The sequence below is a fragment of the Amphiprion ocellaris genome, chromosome 14 (genome assembly GCF_022539595.1).
Source record: "Amphiprion ocellaris isolate individual 3 ecotype Okinawa chromosome 14, ASM2253959v1, whole genome shotgun sequence".
In the NCBI taxonomy this organism is placed as follows: Eukaryota; Metazoa; Chordata; class Actinopteri; family Pomacentridae; genus Amphiprion; species Amphiprion ocellaris.
Window position 1 is genome coordinate 668218 of NC_072779.1, and position 21067 is coordinate 689284.

Below are 21067 nucleotides of genomic sequence, written 5' to 3' on the forward strand. Positions count from 1 at the left end.
TGATATATACGTAATCATTTTAGATATTTTTAGAATTTCTTTGGATGATTTTTACTCATTTTTTGAAAATATTTACAAGAACTTTCTTGCCAAATTTGAGGGATTTTTAAAAATATTTTCTTATAAAACTTTTAAGGGCAACTTTTAAGGAATTATTGGAATTTTCTTCCTGAAGGTTTTGCAAATTTTCAGACATTTGGGGAATTTTTTGCTGAATTTTTGGACTTTTTTCAGACATGGACACAATATATTTTGGTGGCAGCAGGAGGGTTAAAGGAAGAAAGGCATTCTAAAATGCCGTTTCACTGTGACTTAAAACACCTCCTGATAAATCTCAAGCACATTTCCGCTCACTGTGGGCTCATTTTTTATTACTGTACAAACACCTGCACCTCAGTGGAAGCAGAAAAACAATGGCTGCAAGTAGAGAGAACAAAAACACTGCCTCTGTGCAGAATATCATAGTGAAAATACCATAAATCATGAAAAAATAAGGAAAAACCTGGAATCAACATGTCCACAAGTGTTATTAATAGTGGAAAAAAGCGTGACTCTACTTACTGTCGATTACATTTTTATTTGGTTTCCATTCTTTACTCTGTAAACACTGCCTGCAGTTCAGCCGAGTGGTCCTTGAATTTTTTACTAAGATATTATTGTAGGGTTTTTTTCAGCAGTAATTTATGGAGCTTTTTTGAACAATATTGCAGATATTACTAAACGAGCCTTCTGATCTGATCACTGATTTGCTTGAGACTTTTCATATCATAAACTGTGGATTTTTAAATTCTAGCTTGATATATCAAACACTTTATTTTTTAAAACGACAAAAACAAGAAGCAAAACGACAAAAACATGAGATAAACACCAAAAGTCAGACAAAAAAGACAAAAAAACAATAAAAACAGGACAAAATATTACAAAAATGAGACACAAAATTACAAAAGAACAAAGAACAATCTAGTATTTTACTTTATGACCCAAACAACTTGTCATGATCTAGAAATGATTATAAATTTATAGTTTTACTAATTTACAATCTGCAGTTAATGTCTTCTCTGGAATTTTTACACTTTGACGGCTGGATTGGACCTTCTGGAGGACCGCGGGCCTCATGTTGGACACTCCTGGTCTAAAAAGTTTCCCTCCTCCAAGGTGGTGTTTGTTGTAAAATATTCCCTTCAAACAGCTGGAGTGTGGGTCACAGATGAACACGAGTCGACAGGAGAACAGAGCAGCCGGTTCAGGTCCGAAAATAGCAGCGAGGCCTTTTCTGTCACCAAACACCCAGCGAGGCGCTTTAGAATGCAATGTCAAGCTCCGTCATGGGGGAAAGGAGACGTCATGTTTCCGTGCAACAGCAGAAGAACTGTCACCGGCATAGATTGGATCGACCGGGCCTTACGGGTCGTCAGATGAGAGCAGGCGGTGCTGATTGGTCAGAGCCAATGAGCCCGTATTCTCCAACAATTAATCAAAATCGATTCCCAAGACAACTTTTAGCAATGTGGCTGAATTTTCCAGCAAAACCAAGACAAAAAAGGAGCTTCTCAGAATGGATGGTTAATATCAGCTCTCTGACGTGATGAATTGCCTCGTTTATCACGTTTTCTCTGAGTTGTCTCCACTGAGAGATGATCTTTCTGGTACTTTTTGTATTTTTGACTCAACCAACATTCAAGCAGTTAACCCTCGTGTTGTCCTGCCATTTAAAGTTTGAAAAATGTGGAGAAAACAAAACATTTCCACAGTGAAACTTCTGATGTCCAAATTTTCAACATTTTTGAGAAATTTTTGAACATTTTTTGGTGGAAAAAAAATATTTTCTTGAGAACATTTACAAAAAAAATCAACAGAAATCCAGCAAATTTGGCTGGATTTTGGTTGATTTTTATGTGAATGTTCTTCAAGAAAATATTTTTAGGATTTTTTTGGAAGATTTTTACTCATTTTTTGAAAATATTTACAAGAATTTTCTTGCCAAATTTGGGGGATTTTTTTTTTTTTAAATAAAACTTTAAAAGGAAACTTATAAGCAATTGTTGGGATTTTCTTCCTGAAGGTTTTGCAAATTTTCTGAAATGTGGGGAATTTTTTTGGCTGAATTTTAAATTTTTTTCAGACAAGGAAACTATGTTTTTTGGTGCTCGTAAATGAGGACAACAGGAGGGTTAACCTGAGACAGTTACACACTTGTGTTTGCCTCGTGTGTGTGTTAACTTTGACTCTAATGAAGAAACAGAAGTGTTGAAATGTCTGTTTGCACAATAACAAGTTGCAAATTAGGTCCCAGCCCAACACTTAGCATAATAAAGGAGAAGTGAACCAATCTGAGATCTAGGAGAGTGATTCTATATATAGTTGCATAAGAAGCTCCACCAAGTCTGATAAGACAACAGCAGAGTGTGAAGTCCAGACTGAGTGATGCAAATGTGGCTAGGAAGTCATTATTTGTGCTATAATGGCACCAATCTACAATTCTACAGTTTCATTCAGCAGACGCTTTTATCCGAAGCGACGTACATCTGAGAGTAGATCCAACACAGCAAGGCTCTAGTCAGGAGAAAACAACCGGGATAGGAACCATAAAATAAGTTCAGGTGTGATAACAGGACCGTGGTTTCTACAGGCAGTGCAGATGGAATAGGATGATTTTTTGTAGTCTGTCAAGTGTTCAGTGCAGAGCTGGTTTCTAGTCTTTTCTTAAAGACTGATGCTACGTGTCCACTAGATGTATTTTCCCGCATGTAAACGCACCACATCTGAAAATCTCCCTCTTGGTGGGCGTGTCCTTGAGGCCAGTAGGCGGGGTTCAACTCCTGCTTCCTTCTTCTCCAACTATCCTGCCTCTGATTGGACAAATGCATCGACTCGGCAGCAGTCTGTTCCTGGATTTCAAGCCGGACCAACATGGCGGCTCGGTTACAAACTTTCTCTTTTATTATGAACACAGTACAGAAAAAAATATTTCTGAAAGCATTTGAGGCAAGAAATAATCTGTGCAGAAGCTGACTCTGTCCTGGTTTTAGTTCACTGATGGCTCGTTTAGACGTTGGATGCAAGTTTTGCGATGTGTGGGACCTGTTGCATGCTGGTCCGGTTGTGTTTCCAGCTGGGATCCAGTGCGTCTCCCCACAGCTCATTTGCATAAAGTAGACTCCCCTTCTACTTTATGTAAATTCGATGCACCGTGTGGAGGTCCAACGTATCACGAAACTTTCCTCAAATGTGTAAACTAGCTGTCGGTGAACTAAAACCAGTACAGATTCAGCTGCTGCACAGATTATTTCTCACCTCAAATGCTTTCAGAAATACTTTTCGCTGTACTGTGTTCATAATAAAAGGGAAAACCGACCTGAGTCATTTGTCCAATCAGAGGCAGGATAGTTGGAGAAGAAGGAAGCAGGAGTTCAACACCTACTGGCCTCAAGGACACACCCACCAAGAGGGAGATTTTCAGATGCGTCTACATGCAGGAAAAACACATCTAGTGGACACGTAGCATCAGACAGATTCAGAAATAGTTTCTTTCCAAATGCCATTTCTGCACTGAACTCAGGACACATTAAATAAGTTTTTAATGTGTTTCATTGGATTTCATGGATGTCTTTTTATGAATGTTTTTATAGTGATGGTCTTATATATTTTTTTTGTTTTTATTTTATCTTGTTTGTTTTTTTATGTTATTTATTTTATTTATTATGCACTTTAAGGACTGAACTTTCAATTTCGTTGCATTAACCCTCCTGTTGTCCTCATTTACAGGCACCAAAATATATTGTTTACCTGTCTGAAAAAAATCCCAAATTTCTGCAAAATATTTCTCCAAATTTCTGAAAATTTGCAAAACCTTCAAGTAGAAAATTCCAATAATTCCTTAAAAGTTTCCCTTAAAAGTTTTAATTCAAAAAACTCCCCCAAATTTGGCAAGCAAATTCTTGTAAATATTTTCAAAAAATTTGTAAAAATCTTCCAAAAAAAATCCTAAAAATATCTAAAGTGATTCCATATATATCAGTAAAACTTCTGATATGTTCTTAAGAACATTCACATAAAAATCAACCAAAATCCAACGAAATTTGCTGGATTTTGGTTGATTTTTTTGTGAATGTTCTTAACAAACATTTTTAACATTTCTTTTTTTCCCACCAAAAAATGTTCAAAGATTTCCCAAAAATGTTGAAAATGTGGACATCAGAAGTTTCACTGTGAAAATATTTTTTTTCTCTACATTTTCAAACTTTAAAACGGGTCAATTTTGACCCACAGGACGACACAAGGGTTAAAACAATGACATTATGACTGTTACAGAGACCCTGCAGATGGAACAAATCCGTCCTGTGTGGAGGTTTTCATGTCTCCACTCACCTGATCCTTCTGAGCGTCCGTCGCTGCCTATGAGCGGCACCGTGATGGCAGCCGTGGCGACGCCGTCGGTAGGCATGGTGGTGTAGACGACGGGCAGCGACTGCACCACCACAGGGATGGTCTGCAGCTGGCCCACCTTGCTGGGCATGCTGACCGACGGGATGGTGTGGATGACGTGGAGGATCTGCTGGCCTCCGGCGCCCTGCGTGGCCAGGATGGAGCCTGGAGAGAGGACCTGGACAGGAGGGGAGGAGATCATGATAGAGAAACCTGTCTCAAGGAAGTCTGGGGGTCTTCAAAGAACCCTGATCCCTGGAGGAACCTTCAACAGATGAGTTTAGAGAAGAGGAAGGAACCTGTAATAACTAAAAACAGGTTCCTACAGGATTATTTTTGCAAAGTGACATTTCAACCGTGCTGTTGTCTTCATTCACGGGCACTAAGATATATTGTTTCCTTGTCTGAAAAAAATAAAATAAAATAAAATTCTGCAAAAAATTCCCCAAATTTCTGAAAATTTGCAAAACCTTCAGGAAGAAAATTCCAATAATTCCTTAAAAGTTTTCCTTAAAAGTTTTTTTTCTTTTTAAAAATCCTCAAATTTGGCAAGAAAATTCTTCTAAATATTTTTCAAAAAATACCCTAAAAATATCTAAAGTGATTCCATATATATCAGTAAAACTTGTGATATTTTCTTTAAGAACATTCACATAAAAATCAACCAAAATCCAGCGAAATTCGCTGGATTTTGGTTGATTTTTTTATGCCAATGTTCTTAAGAAACATTTTTAACATTTTTCTTTCCACCAAAAAATGTTCAAAGATTTCCCAAAAATGTTGAAAATGTGGACATTAGAAGTTTCACTGGGAAATTGAATATGATATGATATGAATATTTTTCCCACATTTTCCAGTTTTAAAACGGGTCAATTTGACCCGCAGGATGACAGGAGGGTTAAGGTTCGGATTTAAAAAAAAAGTCTAAGGACTCCACAAGGCATCCTTGAAGAACCTTTCAGCTTAAATAACCATTCTGAACTCAAAGGTTCTGTGGTGTATTGACCACATAGCGGTTGAACGATGTTTGGGCGCACAAGCTTTTTGTACTACTGTGAACACCGTAGAGTTCGGGTTGCTGCGTTGCGCATGTGCACCATTGTTGTTATGAAGAGAAGCATGGCAGTAAAGAGCATGGACTAGATGAACGCGTGTGTCCGCCCCGTAAATACACTACATTGGCGACGAGGGTAAAATAACCTCACGTTTTCCACGGGGAAATGAGACACACGGTGTCGGTACTAGTGAGTACAATGGCCCTGTTTGGAAGAATCGATGAGTTCAAGCCAGAAAATGAGCAATGGTCGGCGTACATTGAGCGGCTTGAACAGTTTTTCGAAGCTAACGACATAGCCGCAGGGAAGCCTGTCGCCACTTTGCTAAGTGTAATGGGCGCATCTACTTATGGACTTTTAAGAAACTTGGTGAAGCCAGATAAGCCAAAAGACGAGACTTTTGACGAAATAGTGGCTATCCTTAAAGGATATTTTGAACCGAAACCCTTGTTGGTGGCGGAAAGATTCCGTTTTAATCGATGTAACCAGAAGGCTAATCAGCCAGTGACGCTGTATGCGGCCGAGTTAAAGCAGTGTGCCGTGAACTGTGAGTTCGGAACGAATCTGGATTCATCTTTAAGAGATCGTTTCGTCAGTGGGATACGGAACGAAGCCTGCCAGATGAGATTACTCTCGGAAAACGACCTGACATTCGCTAAAGCTTCAGAGATCGTTCTCAACATGGAGACGGCTGACAGAGATGCACATCAACTGAGAGGCGTGGATAATGAGAACAGCGGAGCAGTCAGCGTTCACAAGGTGAAGCAAAAAGGAGCAAAGACCTGCTACAGATGCAAGGGAAAAAATCATCTTGCAAATGAGTGTCATTTTAAAGAGACTAAATGCCACAAATGTGGCAAGATTGGACACATAAAAAAGGCATGTCGTGCACAATCACAGACTGAAGGGGGAAAAGGTACACAGCAGAGAGGACAGCAGAAAAACACAAAATATGTGGAAGCAGAAGAAGACACAGATTTAGGTGTTTTTACCATTTTGACAGTCACTAGTATGGATGCTGAACTGTACAGAGGGACATTTACAGTAGCTGATGTTGATTTAGAGATGGAAATCTACACGGGCAGCTAGGAGTATTATATCACAGAAAACATACAAACAGAAGTTTGCACACCTGCCAATACAAAAAACACCAGTTAAGCTTAAAGCTTATAATGGAGGTTGTATCCCTGTTTTGGGGCAGATTACAGCTACAGTAGTCTATGGGGAACAAGTTCAGAACTTGCCACTGTTAGTTGTTAAAGGGCAAGGTGCAACACTGTGTGGCGGAAATTGGCTCAGGAAACTTAAACTTAACTGGGACCAGATTAAGTATTTACAGGAGCAAAGGTGTGGGACACTTAAGGCAGTGCTAGATAAATATTCAGAAGTATTTAAGGAGGAGTTGGGAACCCTTAGAGACACTAGGGCCTCTATTATTGTTAAACCAGAGATAACCCCAAAGTTTAGCAAGCATAGACCCCTCCCATTTGCTATGAAAGAAAGAGTAGAAGAAGAGCTAAAGAGGCTGGAAGAACCAAAGATTATCTCTCCGGTGAAACATAGTGAGTGGGCAGTGCCAATAGTGCCAGTGGAAAAGAGAGATAAGTCACTACGCTTTTGTGGAGATTATAAAGTGTCAGTAAATCAGGCAGTTGAAACAGACACCTATCCCCTACCTAGGTTAGAGGAGCTGTTAGCAACCTTGAGTGGAGGGAAAGTTTTCTCCAAAATAGATTTAGCAACAGCTTACCAACAAGTGCTGTTAGATGAGGACTCAAAGAAGTACACCACAATCAGCACCCACAGAGGATTGTTTGTGTACAACAGACTTCCATTTGGAATAAGCTCTGCTCCTTCCATTTTCAGGAGGATAATGGAAAATTTGATGAAAGACCTGCCAGTAGTCGTATTCCTGGACGACCTGCTGATCATGGGACGCTCAGAGGAGGAACACCTCAAAAACCTACAGGATGTCCTACAACGCCTCCAAGACAATGGGCTATGAGTGAAACGCTCAAAGTGTGAGTTCAGTAAAACTCGCATAGAGTATCTGGGTCATGTTTTGGATGAACAGGGCATTCACCCTTCAAGAGACAAGGTGAGAGCAATACAGGAGGCTCCAGTGCCAACCAACATCAAGGAGCTTCAAGCTTTCTTGGGTCTTGTAAATTATTATGGGCGATTTGTGCCACAGCAAAGCACGGTGTTGGCACCACTATATAGACTGTTAAAGGGACAGGTAACATGGAAATGGTCTGAGGTTGAACAGAACGCTTTTACAAAGTGTAAAGAGTTACTGACTAGTGACCAAGTGTTGGCTCACTATGACCCCTCTGTACCGCTCATCTTAGCATGTCATGCTTCTGTTTATGGTATTGGAGCAGTTATCCAACACATTATGCCAAATGGTGAGGAGCGGCCAATAGCCTACGCTTCCTGAACGTTATCTCCAGCAGAGAAGAAATATTCTCAAATAGAGAAGGAAGCACTTGGACTGATATATGGTGTTAAAAAGTTTCACCAGTACTTATGGGGCAGACACTTTACTCTAGTTACAGACCATCGTCCCCTATTGACGCTGTTTGGCGAGCATAAGAGTTTGCCGACACTTGCCGCAGCCCACATCCAGCGTTGGGCCATTATCTTATCAGCTTATGACTATCACATTGTTTATTGTAAGTCAGAGGATCACAGCAACGCTGATGGACTTTCTCGATGTCCTTTGCCTGAAACTAGTGACACTGGAACAGCTGTGACAGCTGCCACAGTCCACTCACTGCTAACGGAACATCTACAGGGAGCACCGCTCAATACAATCCAAGTTGCCAGGGCAACACGCACAGACAGTGACGTATCCCGAGTGTATAAGTTTGTCATGGAAGGCTGGCCCGACCAAGTCGACGAAAACTTAAAACAGTTTGCTACCAAAAGGAATTAATTATCCACAGAGCAAGGTTGTGTTTTATGGGGCACCAGAGTCGTCGTACCCTCAAAAATGAGAAAAGCAGTGTTACAAGAGATCCACACTGCCCATCAAGGCATAGTGAAAACAAAAGCTCTTGCTAGAAAATATGTATGGTGGCCAGACCTTGACTCAGACGTGGAGCGGATCTGTAAGGAATGTGAGATCTGTCAGCTAGAGCAGAAAATGCCACAGCAGGTTCCTCTGCACCCATGGGAGTTTCCAGGAGAATCCTGGAAAAGATTACATATTGACTTTGGAGGACCTTTTTTGAACATGTTCATGATAGTTGTGGATGCTTACACTAAATGGTTGGAAGTGTTTCGCATGTCACAAATCACATCTCAAGCAACCATCACAAGGCTGAGGAGACTTTTTGCCTCTTATGGGTTGCCAGAGCAAATCGTGACAGATAATGCTACTACAGTCACATCTGGTGAGTTTCAGACTTTTGTCAAGCTGAATGGAATCCTGCACACCACCAGTGCTCCAGGTCACCCAGCAAACTTTCAAAGTGGGTTTGAAAAGGCTAGCGAACATAACATTGAGGACAAGATTTCATTGTTCCTGTTGCAGTACCGGACGACGTCTAACTGCACTACGGGACAGTCCCCTGCTGATCTGTTTCTTCACAGGCATGTTCACACGAGACTGGATTTCCTCAAGCCCTCCATCACCAGGACGGTACGCAGGAAACCGTATCGACAGAAGGATATTCATGACCGCAGCGCTGTTGACCGTTCTTTTGAAGCGGATGAGGCGGTGTATCTACACAGCACTGTGGGGGGAGGACATAAGTGGATTCCTGGACATGTTTTAAGACAGACTGGTCCTGTGTCGTATGAGGTCCGAGAACGTGATTCTGAAACAGTACACAGACGCCACGGAGATCAGATGCGGCCTCGAGTGGCTGCTGACCCTGATAAAGGTGATACTGACTTACAGACTGAACTATCTGTTGGTGAAGGCTGTAGCAGCGCACAGGAGGATGCAAGCACTGCTAGCCTGACTCCAGGGTCTCTGGGACCTAAACCAGTGGTTCTGAGACGCTCAAAACGAGTGGTTAATCCACCTGCGAGATTCATACCTTGAAACTGTACGCCTAAAGTGCACTGTATTCATATGAATGTACTAATGCAGTTTAAAACACTGAATGTTACACTTGACAATGTTGGTTGTTAACATGTTTTCAGAGATAGACTGAGGCTACATAATACTTTTGTTATGGATTATCAGGAAACTGCTATTCTGTTAGGACAGTGTGTTCATTAACATTTTCAGCTGTTTAATGGAATCATTTTAGTTACTGTTCCACAGCTAAAGAGGGGAATGATGTGGTGTATTGACCACATAGCGGTTGAACGATGTTATGGACGCAGAAACTTTTTGTACTACTGTGAACACCGTAGAGTTCAGGTTGCTGCGTTGCGCATGTGCACCATTGTTGTTATGAAGTGAATCATGGCAGTAAAGAGCATGGAATAGATGAACGCGTGTGTCCACCTCGTAAATACACTACAGGTTCCTCCCAGGATCTCCTCCTGTGTTCAGTTTGGCTGTAAGGTGACGCTGCAGGGTTTCTAGTTACCATGGAGCCGATGGATTGGACGGCGGAGGGCACCGGCGTGGCCGACAGGCTGGGCTGGGTCACAGCGCTGCTGGGCGCCGGGTTCACCGTGGTGCTGGTCGTGGAGGCCGAGCGGGGTTTGTTGAGCGACAGGTCGACGGGTTCGGTCTGGTCCTCGGCGGGATTGGACTGAGGCGAACACGGCTCCGTCTTACACTCCGTCTTCACCTTCAGGTCTGTGGGCTGTGAGCAGTCATCACCTACATCTGCCTGCTGGAGGGAACGAGATGAAGACACAAAAGATCAGGATGGAGATTAGAAAAGACCTCTTTAACCCTCCTGTTGTCCTCATTTACGGGCACCAAAAAATATTGTTTCCTTGTCTGAAAAAAAATCCAAAAATTCAGTAAAAAATTTCCCAAGTTTCTGAAAATTTGCAAAACTGTCAGGTAGAAAATTCCAATAATTCCTTCAAAGTTTCCCTTAAAAGTTGTACTTTTTAAAAATCCCCCAAATTTGACAAGAAAATTCTTGTAAATATTTTCAAAAAATGAGTAAAAATCTTCCAAAAAATCCTAAAAATATCTAAAGTGATTCCATATATATCAGTAAAACTTAAGATATTTTCTTTAAGAACATTCACATAACAATCAAACACATTTTGTGAATGTTCTTAAGTAACATTTTTAACATTTCTTTTTTTCCACCAAAAAATGTTCAAAGATTTCCCAAAAATGTTGAAAATGTGGACATCAGAAGTTTCACTGTGGAAATATATATTTTTCCACATTTTCAACCCACAGAACCCACAGAACCACACGAGGTTAAGTACAATTTTTTGGCTACTCTACCCACCTCAGAGTAAAAATAGTAAAATAATAAATGAAAAACTTCAAATAAAAGATGGTGATTATCACCTTTGGGGTGCAGTTTGGTTTGAAACATGCAGCTTAAAAAAAACATGAACTTTCAGATTCAGTTACACTATCAGGAAACAATCAGAAAATCTGCAGCAAAGCATTTTGGGTCTGAAAGATGCTGAGGCTCATGGGTAATGTAGTATTAAATGCATCAGACACATGAAACTTTAAAAACAAAAACATTCTGTAACATTTTCTTTCTACGTCCAAAAGGCTTCTTCTCTGTTGACGAAGCTAAAGTCCTGCCCAGTCATGACCTCCGTGGAAATGTTTGCTTCCTGTTAGATAAATACTTCTGCAACAACCTGCATCAGTGTTTTTTATTCGTACTACGCCTCGGTTTTCTCAGCAGCAGCCACCCAGGGCTCAGCTGCCATGAAGCTCCACAGCAGCGGGAACAGTGGCTTCTGTGTGGGACGCTGTGGGGGGAGAGAGACTGGTACTGAGCGAGAGAGAGTTAAAAAAAGAGGAAGAGTGAAAGAGAGACAGCAGCAGCAGAAAGCCTCCAGTCCAGGACTTGGCCTCCATCCAGCTCCAAGCTGAGTTTGGCTGTGGGTGAAGAGGAGGGTGGAGGCCGCTACGCCCTTCTACCGAGTCACACGGTTCAGCTGCAGGGTTAGGAGCACGCAAATATCAACCGGCTGCATGTTTTACTGCATCACAGGTCGCTACGTTTGTGGCGTTTTTCGGACGATTCCAGGCGAGAACCGGAGTCACTTTTTCCTCTTTGGTTGCAAAAGCTCTGAATGTGCAGCAGCAGCTTCGACAACACGACCTGCACACAACTGGGCCGAGGAAAGAAGGAATTTAACCCTGCTGTTGTCCTGCGGGTCAAACTGAGCCGTTTTAGAGTTTGAAAATGTGAAAAATATATATTTTCACAGTGAAATTTCTGATGCCCACATTTTCAACATTTTGGGGAAATCTTTGAACATTTTTAGTGGAAAAAAAATGTTAAAATGTTTCTTAAGAACATTCAGAAAAAAATCAACCAAAATCCAACGAAATTCGCTTGATTTTGGTAGATTGTTTTGTGAATGCTTTTAAAGAAAATATTAGAAGTTTCACTGATATATATGGAATCACTTTAGATATTTTTAGGATTTTTTGGAAGATTTTTACTCATTTTTTGAAAATATTTCCAAAAACTTTCTTGCCAAATTTGGGGGATTTAAAAAAAAAAAAAAAAACTTTTAAGGGAAACTTTTAAGGAATTATTGGAATTTTCTTCCTGAAGGTTTTGCAGATTTTCATAAATTAGGGAAATTTTTTTCAGACAAGGAAACAATATTTTTTGGTGCCTGTAAATGAGGACAACAGGAGGGTTAATGGAGCTCTGGAGATGGAAGGAAGGACACGGAGGAAGAGAAAAGAAGCCGAGGCCCTAACGTGATTAGAGTGAGGCAGAAACAAGAAGAAACTAAAAAGAAAATGAAGTGTGAAAGAAGCGAGGGAGTGGGTGAGGCAGAGAGGAGAAAAGAGACGAGGGAGGGGGAAAAAAAGGAGAGAGTGGGTGGGAAAGGCCTAGGGTTGCCATGGAAACTGGGAGCCATCAGCTGACTCCATGTTTTTCCACTCGTTCCCCACCCACCTCCAACTCCCTTCCCTTTTCCCTCCCTCCTCCACCCTCTTTTTTCCCTTCGTCTCTCCATCACGACCACACCTCCTTCACCTTTTCTCTCCCCCGTCCAGCATCCCTTCGGCTCTGTGCATCAACCACACCCTTCCTACCTCACCCTCTCGTTTTTTTTCCTTCTCCCCCTCCTCTCTCTTTCTCCTCTTCTTCTATTTTCACGGTCGCTCAGATTAAAACCCCACAACTGTGTGCAAAATCCCCCAAAGAAGAGACTGAAAGGCTCGAGTCCAGATAGAGAGAGAGAAGGAAAAAAGAGGAGAGAATAAACCTCTCCGGACTCCTGCAAGCTCTGATCTGAAGGAGAAAGAGATGGAGGAAGAATAAAAAGGAGAGGACAGAGTGAGGATGGAGAGCGGCTCGTTATCCGCCAGGAAAATAGAAAACGTCTCTTCATGCTGAAGCAGAGACGATAATTTTGGGCAGGGTGACAGAAGGACACATCCGGCTCAGTGCCAGACACTGTTCCCTCTAAGCTGCGCGCGTGCGCAATTGCGCACTGCTGACACGGTCTCCGCGCACAGAAAATCTGCGCTGCGCACAAAAAAAAAATCCAACCTAAATTGTAAATAAAATAAACACGTAACAATTCATTCTGTGCTATTTTTCAGTGTGAGTCAGTGAGTGACAGGTGACTGGCTGCTGCAGCCAATGATGCGATTCACATACGTATTTACCATAGACTGTATATAATGGTATTTACGCAGCTAATCAACGTCAGGCGTCCTTATGTGTAGCCATCGTTGTTCTCATAGATATGAATGAGTAGATAGGACACGCCCCTTTGAGCTGCGTGCTACACCGAGGCTAAGCTAGTGGGGGACAAGTTTCAGTGCATTCTGTTGATGTAGACAGCGTGAAAACGGAAACAAGAAGTATGCCGTCTCACTGTGCTGCATACAGTTACACACTACGTCGTACGATTGAGACAAGGAAACTTGGAATAACTTTTCATAGGTAAGAATAGTTTTTGGCTCTTTTTCATTATGAAATCTTGTTGAGAGCTTCCAGTCTATGAGAGCTAACTAGTTAGCCACTAGCAAAACGCTAAGGCGAGCTAGCAGCTTGACAACCAAATACCAGACGATTAATAGTAGCTGTAGTATAGTTGTACAAGCAGTAGTAGTAATACTAAAAGTACAAGCAGCAGTAGTAGTATAAACAGCTGTTAGAGTCGTAGAAGTAGTATCAGCATTTGTAATAGTATTACAAGTTGTAGTAGCAGTGCCAGTATCAGCAGCAGCAGTAGTGTACTATCACTACTACTAGTAGTAGTCACATTGCTATTACTACCACCAATACTACCAATAGTAGTTATAAAACCTAACTCATGTATATCCAGATTACCATCTATGTTCTTCCTCCAAACCCATTTTATGATTGGGATTACAGGCAGTTCTTTAGGACTGCTCTCAAATCATTGAAATGTTACTAAACAAGGTTATACTTATCAAATTAAATAACTTTGGTCTCCAGTATATTGGCGAATTCGGTTCTTTGTACTTAATTTATTAGCATGATTTCTTTTTAATATGTTGTGTACAGACTTAATTACTTCTCTGTCTACTTTTCTTACTCCATGTAGGTTTCCCAGAGACTATGGGTTGAGGAGGAATTGGAAGTTTGTCGGCTTAGACCTGGTGTCATTCCATCAGTGTTAAACTTCCCGGCTCATCTTGGAAGAGTACGTGCCAGAAAGACCACGACCAAGCAGCCTTGAGATCTTAGACAGCGTCTCCCTGAGGTGGGTGTCAACGGTGTTCACGGTCAGGTCTATGGTAATCCCGTCAAAAAACAAAACAGAAAAAAATCTAGATTATAAATCAACATGTAACCAAAGCACTCTGTGTATAACGCCATAGTATAGGATGTAGTTCAGAAAATGTCAAAGTATAGTATGCTTTACTCAAGAATAACATAGTATGGCCTGTAGTTCATAGTACAGCATGTTGGCAAGAAAAAAAAACAACACATAGATTATTATGTGGTTCAAAAAGCGCAAAATGATAGGATGTTGCCTAAAATTGTCATGTATGATATGTGGTTCAAAAAATGTCATAGTGCAATATATTGTCAAAATAGTATGTAATTCAAGAAAACATCAGAGTATAATATGTCATCTAAAAAATGCCATAGAATAATAATTTCATTGCACAAGTAAAAGTATAGTAATTTTTAAAACTGTTCAAATTCTTATATGTTGCTAAAAAAAAAAACCAAAAAAAAACCTAAAACAAAAAAAGTTACAGTAATATATCAATTAAAAAAGCCTATAGTATAGCGTGTTGCCCAACAAACATCATAGTATAGCATGTCGCTCTAAAAACGTCACAGTATAGCCTTTAGTCCACAGCTGTCAGTAGGTGAGGAGCAACACAAAAACAGTTCAAACGCTGGTTTCCAGAGGGTTAGAAGAGAATTTATTTGAAAGAGTAAGTTTACAACAACACAACATGTGAGGGGGTTGAAAACAAATGGGTGTTAGTAAAATAAAAATAAATCAACAGAACTAAAAGTGAACTTCATGTTGATATTGATGGGCATTCCAACCAGGAACAAAGTAAAAGATAATCCATCCATCCATTATCTATACACCGCTTAATCCTCACTAGGGTCACGGGGGGGGCTGGAGTCTATCCCAGCTGACTCGGGCGAAGGCAGGGGACACCCTAGACAGGTCGCCAGTCTGTCGCAGGGCTACATATATAGACAAACAAGCACTCACACATTCACACCTACGGGCAATTTAGAGTAATCAATTAACCTCAGCATATTTTTGGACTGTGGGAGGAAGCCGGAGTACCCGGAGAAAACCCACGCATGCACAGGGAGAACATGCAAACTCCATGCAGAAAGATCCCGGGAAAGCCGGGACGCGAACCAGGGATCTTCTCGCTGCAAGGCGAAAGTGCTAACCACTACGCCACTGTGCAGCCCGTAAAAGATAATCAATACGAAAAAAAACTCTTCCTGTTCACCTCTTAAAACCCAAAAACACACCGCAGTAGCACCCTAAACTGTGTGTTCTTAATGATATAATGGAAGGGAAATATTACAATTTTACCCCCACAGAAGTGGATTATATTGTTAATAATGCTGCAGCCTCACTGCGTACAACACTTGATAGTGTTGCACCTGTAAAAAAGAAAGTTCTATCTCAGAGAGGACCTGCTCCTTGGTATAATTCCCAGATGCGGACTTTAAAGCAGGCGTCCCGAAAGCTGGAAAGGAAGTGGTACGCCACTGATTTAGAAGAAGTTTATGTAGCTTGGAAAAAAAGTCTAGTAATTTATAAAAAAGCTCTTCGTAATGCCAGGACAACATATTATTCATCTTTAATAGAGGAAAACAAGAACAACCCCAGGTTTCTCTTCAGCACTGTAGCCAGGCTGACAAAGAGTCAGAGCTCTGTTGAAACTTGTATTCCTTTAGCTTTGAGCAGTAACAACTTCATGAGCTTCTTTACAAACAAAATTATTACGAATAGAGAAAAAATTACTCTGGCCCTTCCTGCAAATGTCACAGATGTATCATCGAGTACAGATGCTTTAGAATTGGCTGTTAGACCAGATGGATATTTAGAATTTTTCACTCCCATACATCTCTCTGAACTAATTTCAATAGTTTCTACATCCAAACCATCGACATGTCTTTTAGATCCTATCCCAACTAGACTGTTCAAGGAGGCTTTACCTTTAATTAATTCCTCAATGTTAGATCTGATCAATCTCTCTCTAGTAACAGGCTATGTACCACAGGCTTTTAAGGTTGCTGTAATCAAACCTTTACTTAAAAAGCCCACTCTAGATCCAGGTGTTTTAGCCAACTATAGACCAATTTCCAACCTCCCATTTCTCTCCAAAATTCTGGAAAGAACAGTTGCAAATCAATTATGTGAACATTTACAAAGGAATAGCTTGTTTGAAGAGTTTCAGTCAGGCTTCAGAGTGTATCATAGCACAGAAACAGCTCTGGTGAAAGTTACTAATGACCTTCTCATAGCGTCAGATAATGGACTGGTCTCTATACTTATTTTGTTGGACCTTAGTGCAGCATTCGATACAATCAACCACAAACTTTTATTACAGCGACTAGAACATTGTATTGGCATTAAAGGGACAGCACTGGACTGGTTTAAATCCTACTTATCAGACAGGTTCCAGTTTGTGCATGTCAATAAATACTCTTCTGAGTATACTAGGGTTAATCATGGAGTTCCTCAGGGTTCTGTCTTAGGACCAATACTGTTCACATTATACATGCTTCCCTTAGGCAATATTATTAGGAAGCACTGTATTAATTTCCATTGTTATGCTGACGACACTCAATTGTATTTATCTATGAAGCCAAATGAAACTAATCAACGAGCTAGACTGCAAGATTGTCTTAAGGACATAAAGACCTGGATGACCTATAATTTCTTACTACTAAATTCAGACCAGACTGAAGTCATTGTATTTGGCCCCAAACATCTTAGAGAATTGCTTTCAAAGCATATAGTTACTCTGGATGGCATTACATTGGCCTCCAGTACTACTGTGAGGAACCTCTGCGTTATCTTTGACCAGGACATGTCCTTTAACTCACACATAAAACAAATCTGTAGGACTTCCTTTTTCGACCTGAGAAATATTGTGAAAATCAGGAACATCCTGTCTCAGAGTGATGCAGAAAAACTAGTCCATGCATTTGTTACTTCGAGGCTTGACTACTGTAATTCCTTATTATCAGGTTGTCCCAATAGCTCTCTGAAACATCTACAGCTGATCCAAAATGCTGCAGCCAGAGTACTGACAGGAGTTAGCAAGAGAGATCATACAGTGGTATGTAAAAGTTTGGGCACCCCTGATAATTTTCAAGATTTTTCTTTATAAATCACTGGTTGTTTGGATCAGCAACTTCAGTTAAATATATCATATAGCAGACAAACACAGTGATATTTGAGAAGTGAAATGAAGTTTATAGGATTTACAGAAAGCGTGCAATAATTATTTAAACAAAAGTAGGCAGGTGCATAAATTTGGGCATCCCAACAGAAAAATTACATCAATATTTAGTAGATCCTCCTTTTTGCAGAAATAACAGCCTCTAAATGCTTCCTATAGCTTCCAATGAGGGTCTGGATCCTGGTTGAAGGTGTTTTTGACCATTGTTCTTTACAAAACATCTCCAGTTCAGTCAGGTTTGATGGTTTCCGAGCATGGACAGCCCGCTTTAAATCACACCACAGATTTTCAATAATATTCAGGTCTGGGGACTGAGATGGCCATTCCACAACGTTGTATTGTTGCTCTGCATGAATGCCTTAGTAGAATTTGAGCAGTGTTTAGGGTCGTTGTCTTGTTGAAGTATCCAGCCCCGGCGCAACTTCAACTTTGTCACTGATTCTTGAACATTGTTCGCAAGAATCTGCCGATACTGACTGGAATCCAGGCGACCTTCAACTTTAACAAGATTGCCAGTACCTGCACTGGCCACACAGCCCCACAGCATGATGGAACCACCACCAAATTTTACTGTGGGTAGCAAGTGTTTGTCTTGGAATGCTGTGTTCTTCATCCTCCATGCATACCGCCCCTTGTTATGTCCAAATAACTCAGTTTTAGCTTCATCAGTCCACAGCACCTTATTCCAAAATGAAGCTGGCTTGTCCAAATGTGCTTTAGCATACCTCCAGCGACTCTGTTTGTGGCATGTACATAGAAAAGGCTTCTTCCGCATTACTCTCCCATACAGCATCCCCTTGTGCAAAGTGTGCTGAATAGTAGAACGATGCACAGTGACACCATCTGCAGCAAGATCATGTTGTAGGTCTTTGGAGCTGGTTTGTGGGTTGAGTTTGACTGTTCTCATCATCCTTCACCTCTGCTTATCTGAGATTTTTCTTGGCTGCCACTCCGGGGATTAACTAGAACTGTGCCTGTGGTCTTCCATTTCCTCACTATGTTCCTAACAGTGGAAACTGACAGCTGAAATCTCTGAGCTAGCTTTTTGGATCCTTCCCCTAAACCATGATGTTGAACAAGCTTTGCTTTCAGGTCATTTGACAGTTGTTTTGAGGCTCCCATGTTGCCACTCTTCAGCGAAGATGCAAAGAGGAGAACAACTTGCAATTGGCCACCTTAAATACCCTTTATCATGATTGGCTTCACCTGTGTATGTAGGTCAAGGGTCAGTGAGCTTACCAAACAAATTTTGTGTTCCAATAATTAGTGCTAAAGGCATTCAAATCAACAAAACAACAAGGGTGCCCAAATTTATGCACCTTCCTACTTTTGTTTAAATAATTATTGCACACTTTCTGTAAATCCTATAAACTGCATTTCACTTCTCAAATATCACTGTGTTCATCTGCTATATGATATATTTAACTGAAACTGCTGATCTGAACAACCAGCGATTTATAAAGGAAAATCTTGAAAATTACCAGGGGTGCCCAAACTTTTACATACCACTGTATTTCTCCTATATTGGTTTCTCTTCATTGGCTTGCTGTTAAATCTAGAATAGAATTCAAAATCCTTCTTCTGACATATAAAGCTCTTAACAACCAATCTCCATCATATCTTAAAGACCTGATAGTACCATATTACCCTAGCAGAACTCTTCGCTCTCAGACTGCAGGCTTACTTGTTGTTCCTAGAATCTCTAAAAGTAGAATGGGAGGCAGAGCCTTCAGTTATCAGCTCCTCTCCTGTGGAACCAGCTCCCAGTTTGGGTTCTGGAGGTGGACACCCTCTCTAATTTTAAGACCAGGCTTAAAACCTTCCTTTTTGACAAAGCTTATAGTTAGGGCTGACTGGGTGACCCTGACGGGGTGAGCTGGTGTTTTCATTTGCAAAACTGACTTCCCCTCTTGACGTCCCTTTAGTCTGCCCCTAGTTATGCTGCTATAGGCCTAGACTGCTGGGGAACCTCTCTTGATGCACTGAGCCCTTCTCTAACTACCTATGTATTTACTATATATACCATTATTGCATTACATTCACTCTGTTTCTTTCTGTGTCCTTTCTCCGAGTGTCCCTGGTCCCAGAGCTGGATGCTGGATGCTTCAGATGTGTGGCTGTGTTTTATGGTCCTTGTGTCCCACCCCCCCACCTCTCTATCTCTACCTCTACCCCTCCATCTCTATCCCTCTACCTCCATCCCTCTATCTCTACCTTTCTACCTCTTCTATCCCTCTACCTCCATCCCTCTATCTCTACCTCTCTACCTCTTCTGTCCCTCTCAACCCGCCCGGCCAGCAGGCAGATGGGTCCCCCCACATTAGAGCCGGGTTCTGCTCAAGGTTTTTTTCCCTGTTAAAAGGGTGTTTTCCTGCCACTGTCTCGAGCCAATTTGACTGTAATTGGCGCTATATAAATAAAATTGAATTGAATTGAATTCTTCTAAGTTTAACTCCAAGATTTTAAATACTTTCATTTACTGCAAATGAATATCAACTCCAAATGTCTCACTAATAATCATTATCAGCTTTAAAAACCCACAAAACACCCCTCTATACTCGACCACACTTAGTACAGTCCGGTTCCCCCTTCTATAAATCTGCTTGGAATCTTCCACTTCCTGTTTGTCAAAGTGGCCTTCTACCTGGACAGGTTTTGTTGGAGCTCATGCAACAAACATTTTGGGTAACTGCACTTTAATATGGATGGATGACACTGAATTAGAGTCTGTTTTAATGAGACTGAGTTAAGATGTGTAGCTCTGTCATTAAATAGGAAATTATTTCTCAGAATTCACAGAGAAAAGTCTGAAATGTTTGCTAGGTTAGCGTCCCACATGTTCTTTGGCTCAGCTAAAGCTAACTCTCTCCAACTTGTGGATCTCTTGAGTTGCTTGTTGTTAAAATATCTTGCTAGAGGTGCTGAAGCTCAGAAAGTCTGAGATGTTTGTTCAAAATAAGCTCATTCTCAAGTCTTATCTGAACTGTCCTCTTTTGTTTGAACTTTCCCTAAACTTAGGAGTTAATGACAGAGCAGCACATTCAGACTCAGTCTCATTTATGTAGAGATTAAACTTCAGTGTCATTCATTGATGTTAAAGTGCAGTTTTTCAAATGTTTGTTGCACATGCTCCCGACCAAAGCAGTCCAGGTGGAAGACGATGTGAAGAGAAAGCTCCAGAGGATGAATATCACACATTTACATTGGAAATAAATGTCCTTTAATTAGACATGGTCATGCAAAAGTTGGATTTCCCTTTAATGATGTTCAAATCTTTGTTGAGTGTTTTGTTGATGTTGGTTTCTAAATATTTTCTGACACTCGGCCCCAAAGATTAAAACCTTTTACGGCTCACAAGCTGCAACAATTCACACATTATCAACTATCTTTCTGACTAAACTAAGATAAAAAGTGAAAAACTGCCTGATTCCTGCATCATGAATGTAAATCTTTTTGGCTTTTATGACAGTAAACTGAATATATTTGGGTTTGATATTTTATAAACCAAAACAAGAAATGAATTACTGGAGAAAACAACAGATTAATGGACAAAGAAAAT

The 21067-nt window shown here is 40.8% G+C and overlaps 1 protein-coding gene across 1 annotated transcript in view; it reads right to left on the reverse strand.

The window, feature by feature from the left end:
- The window catches only part of klf8 (Kruppel-like factor 8), a 114638-nt gene that overhangs the window by 16537 nt on the left and 77034 nt on the right, over positions 1–21067 (reverse strand). The window contains 2 exon segments of the mRNA XM_055017424.1: positions 4369–4603; positions 10031–10279. Coding sequence (XP_054873399.1) covers positions 4369–4603; positions 10031–10279 — 484 coding nt within the window.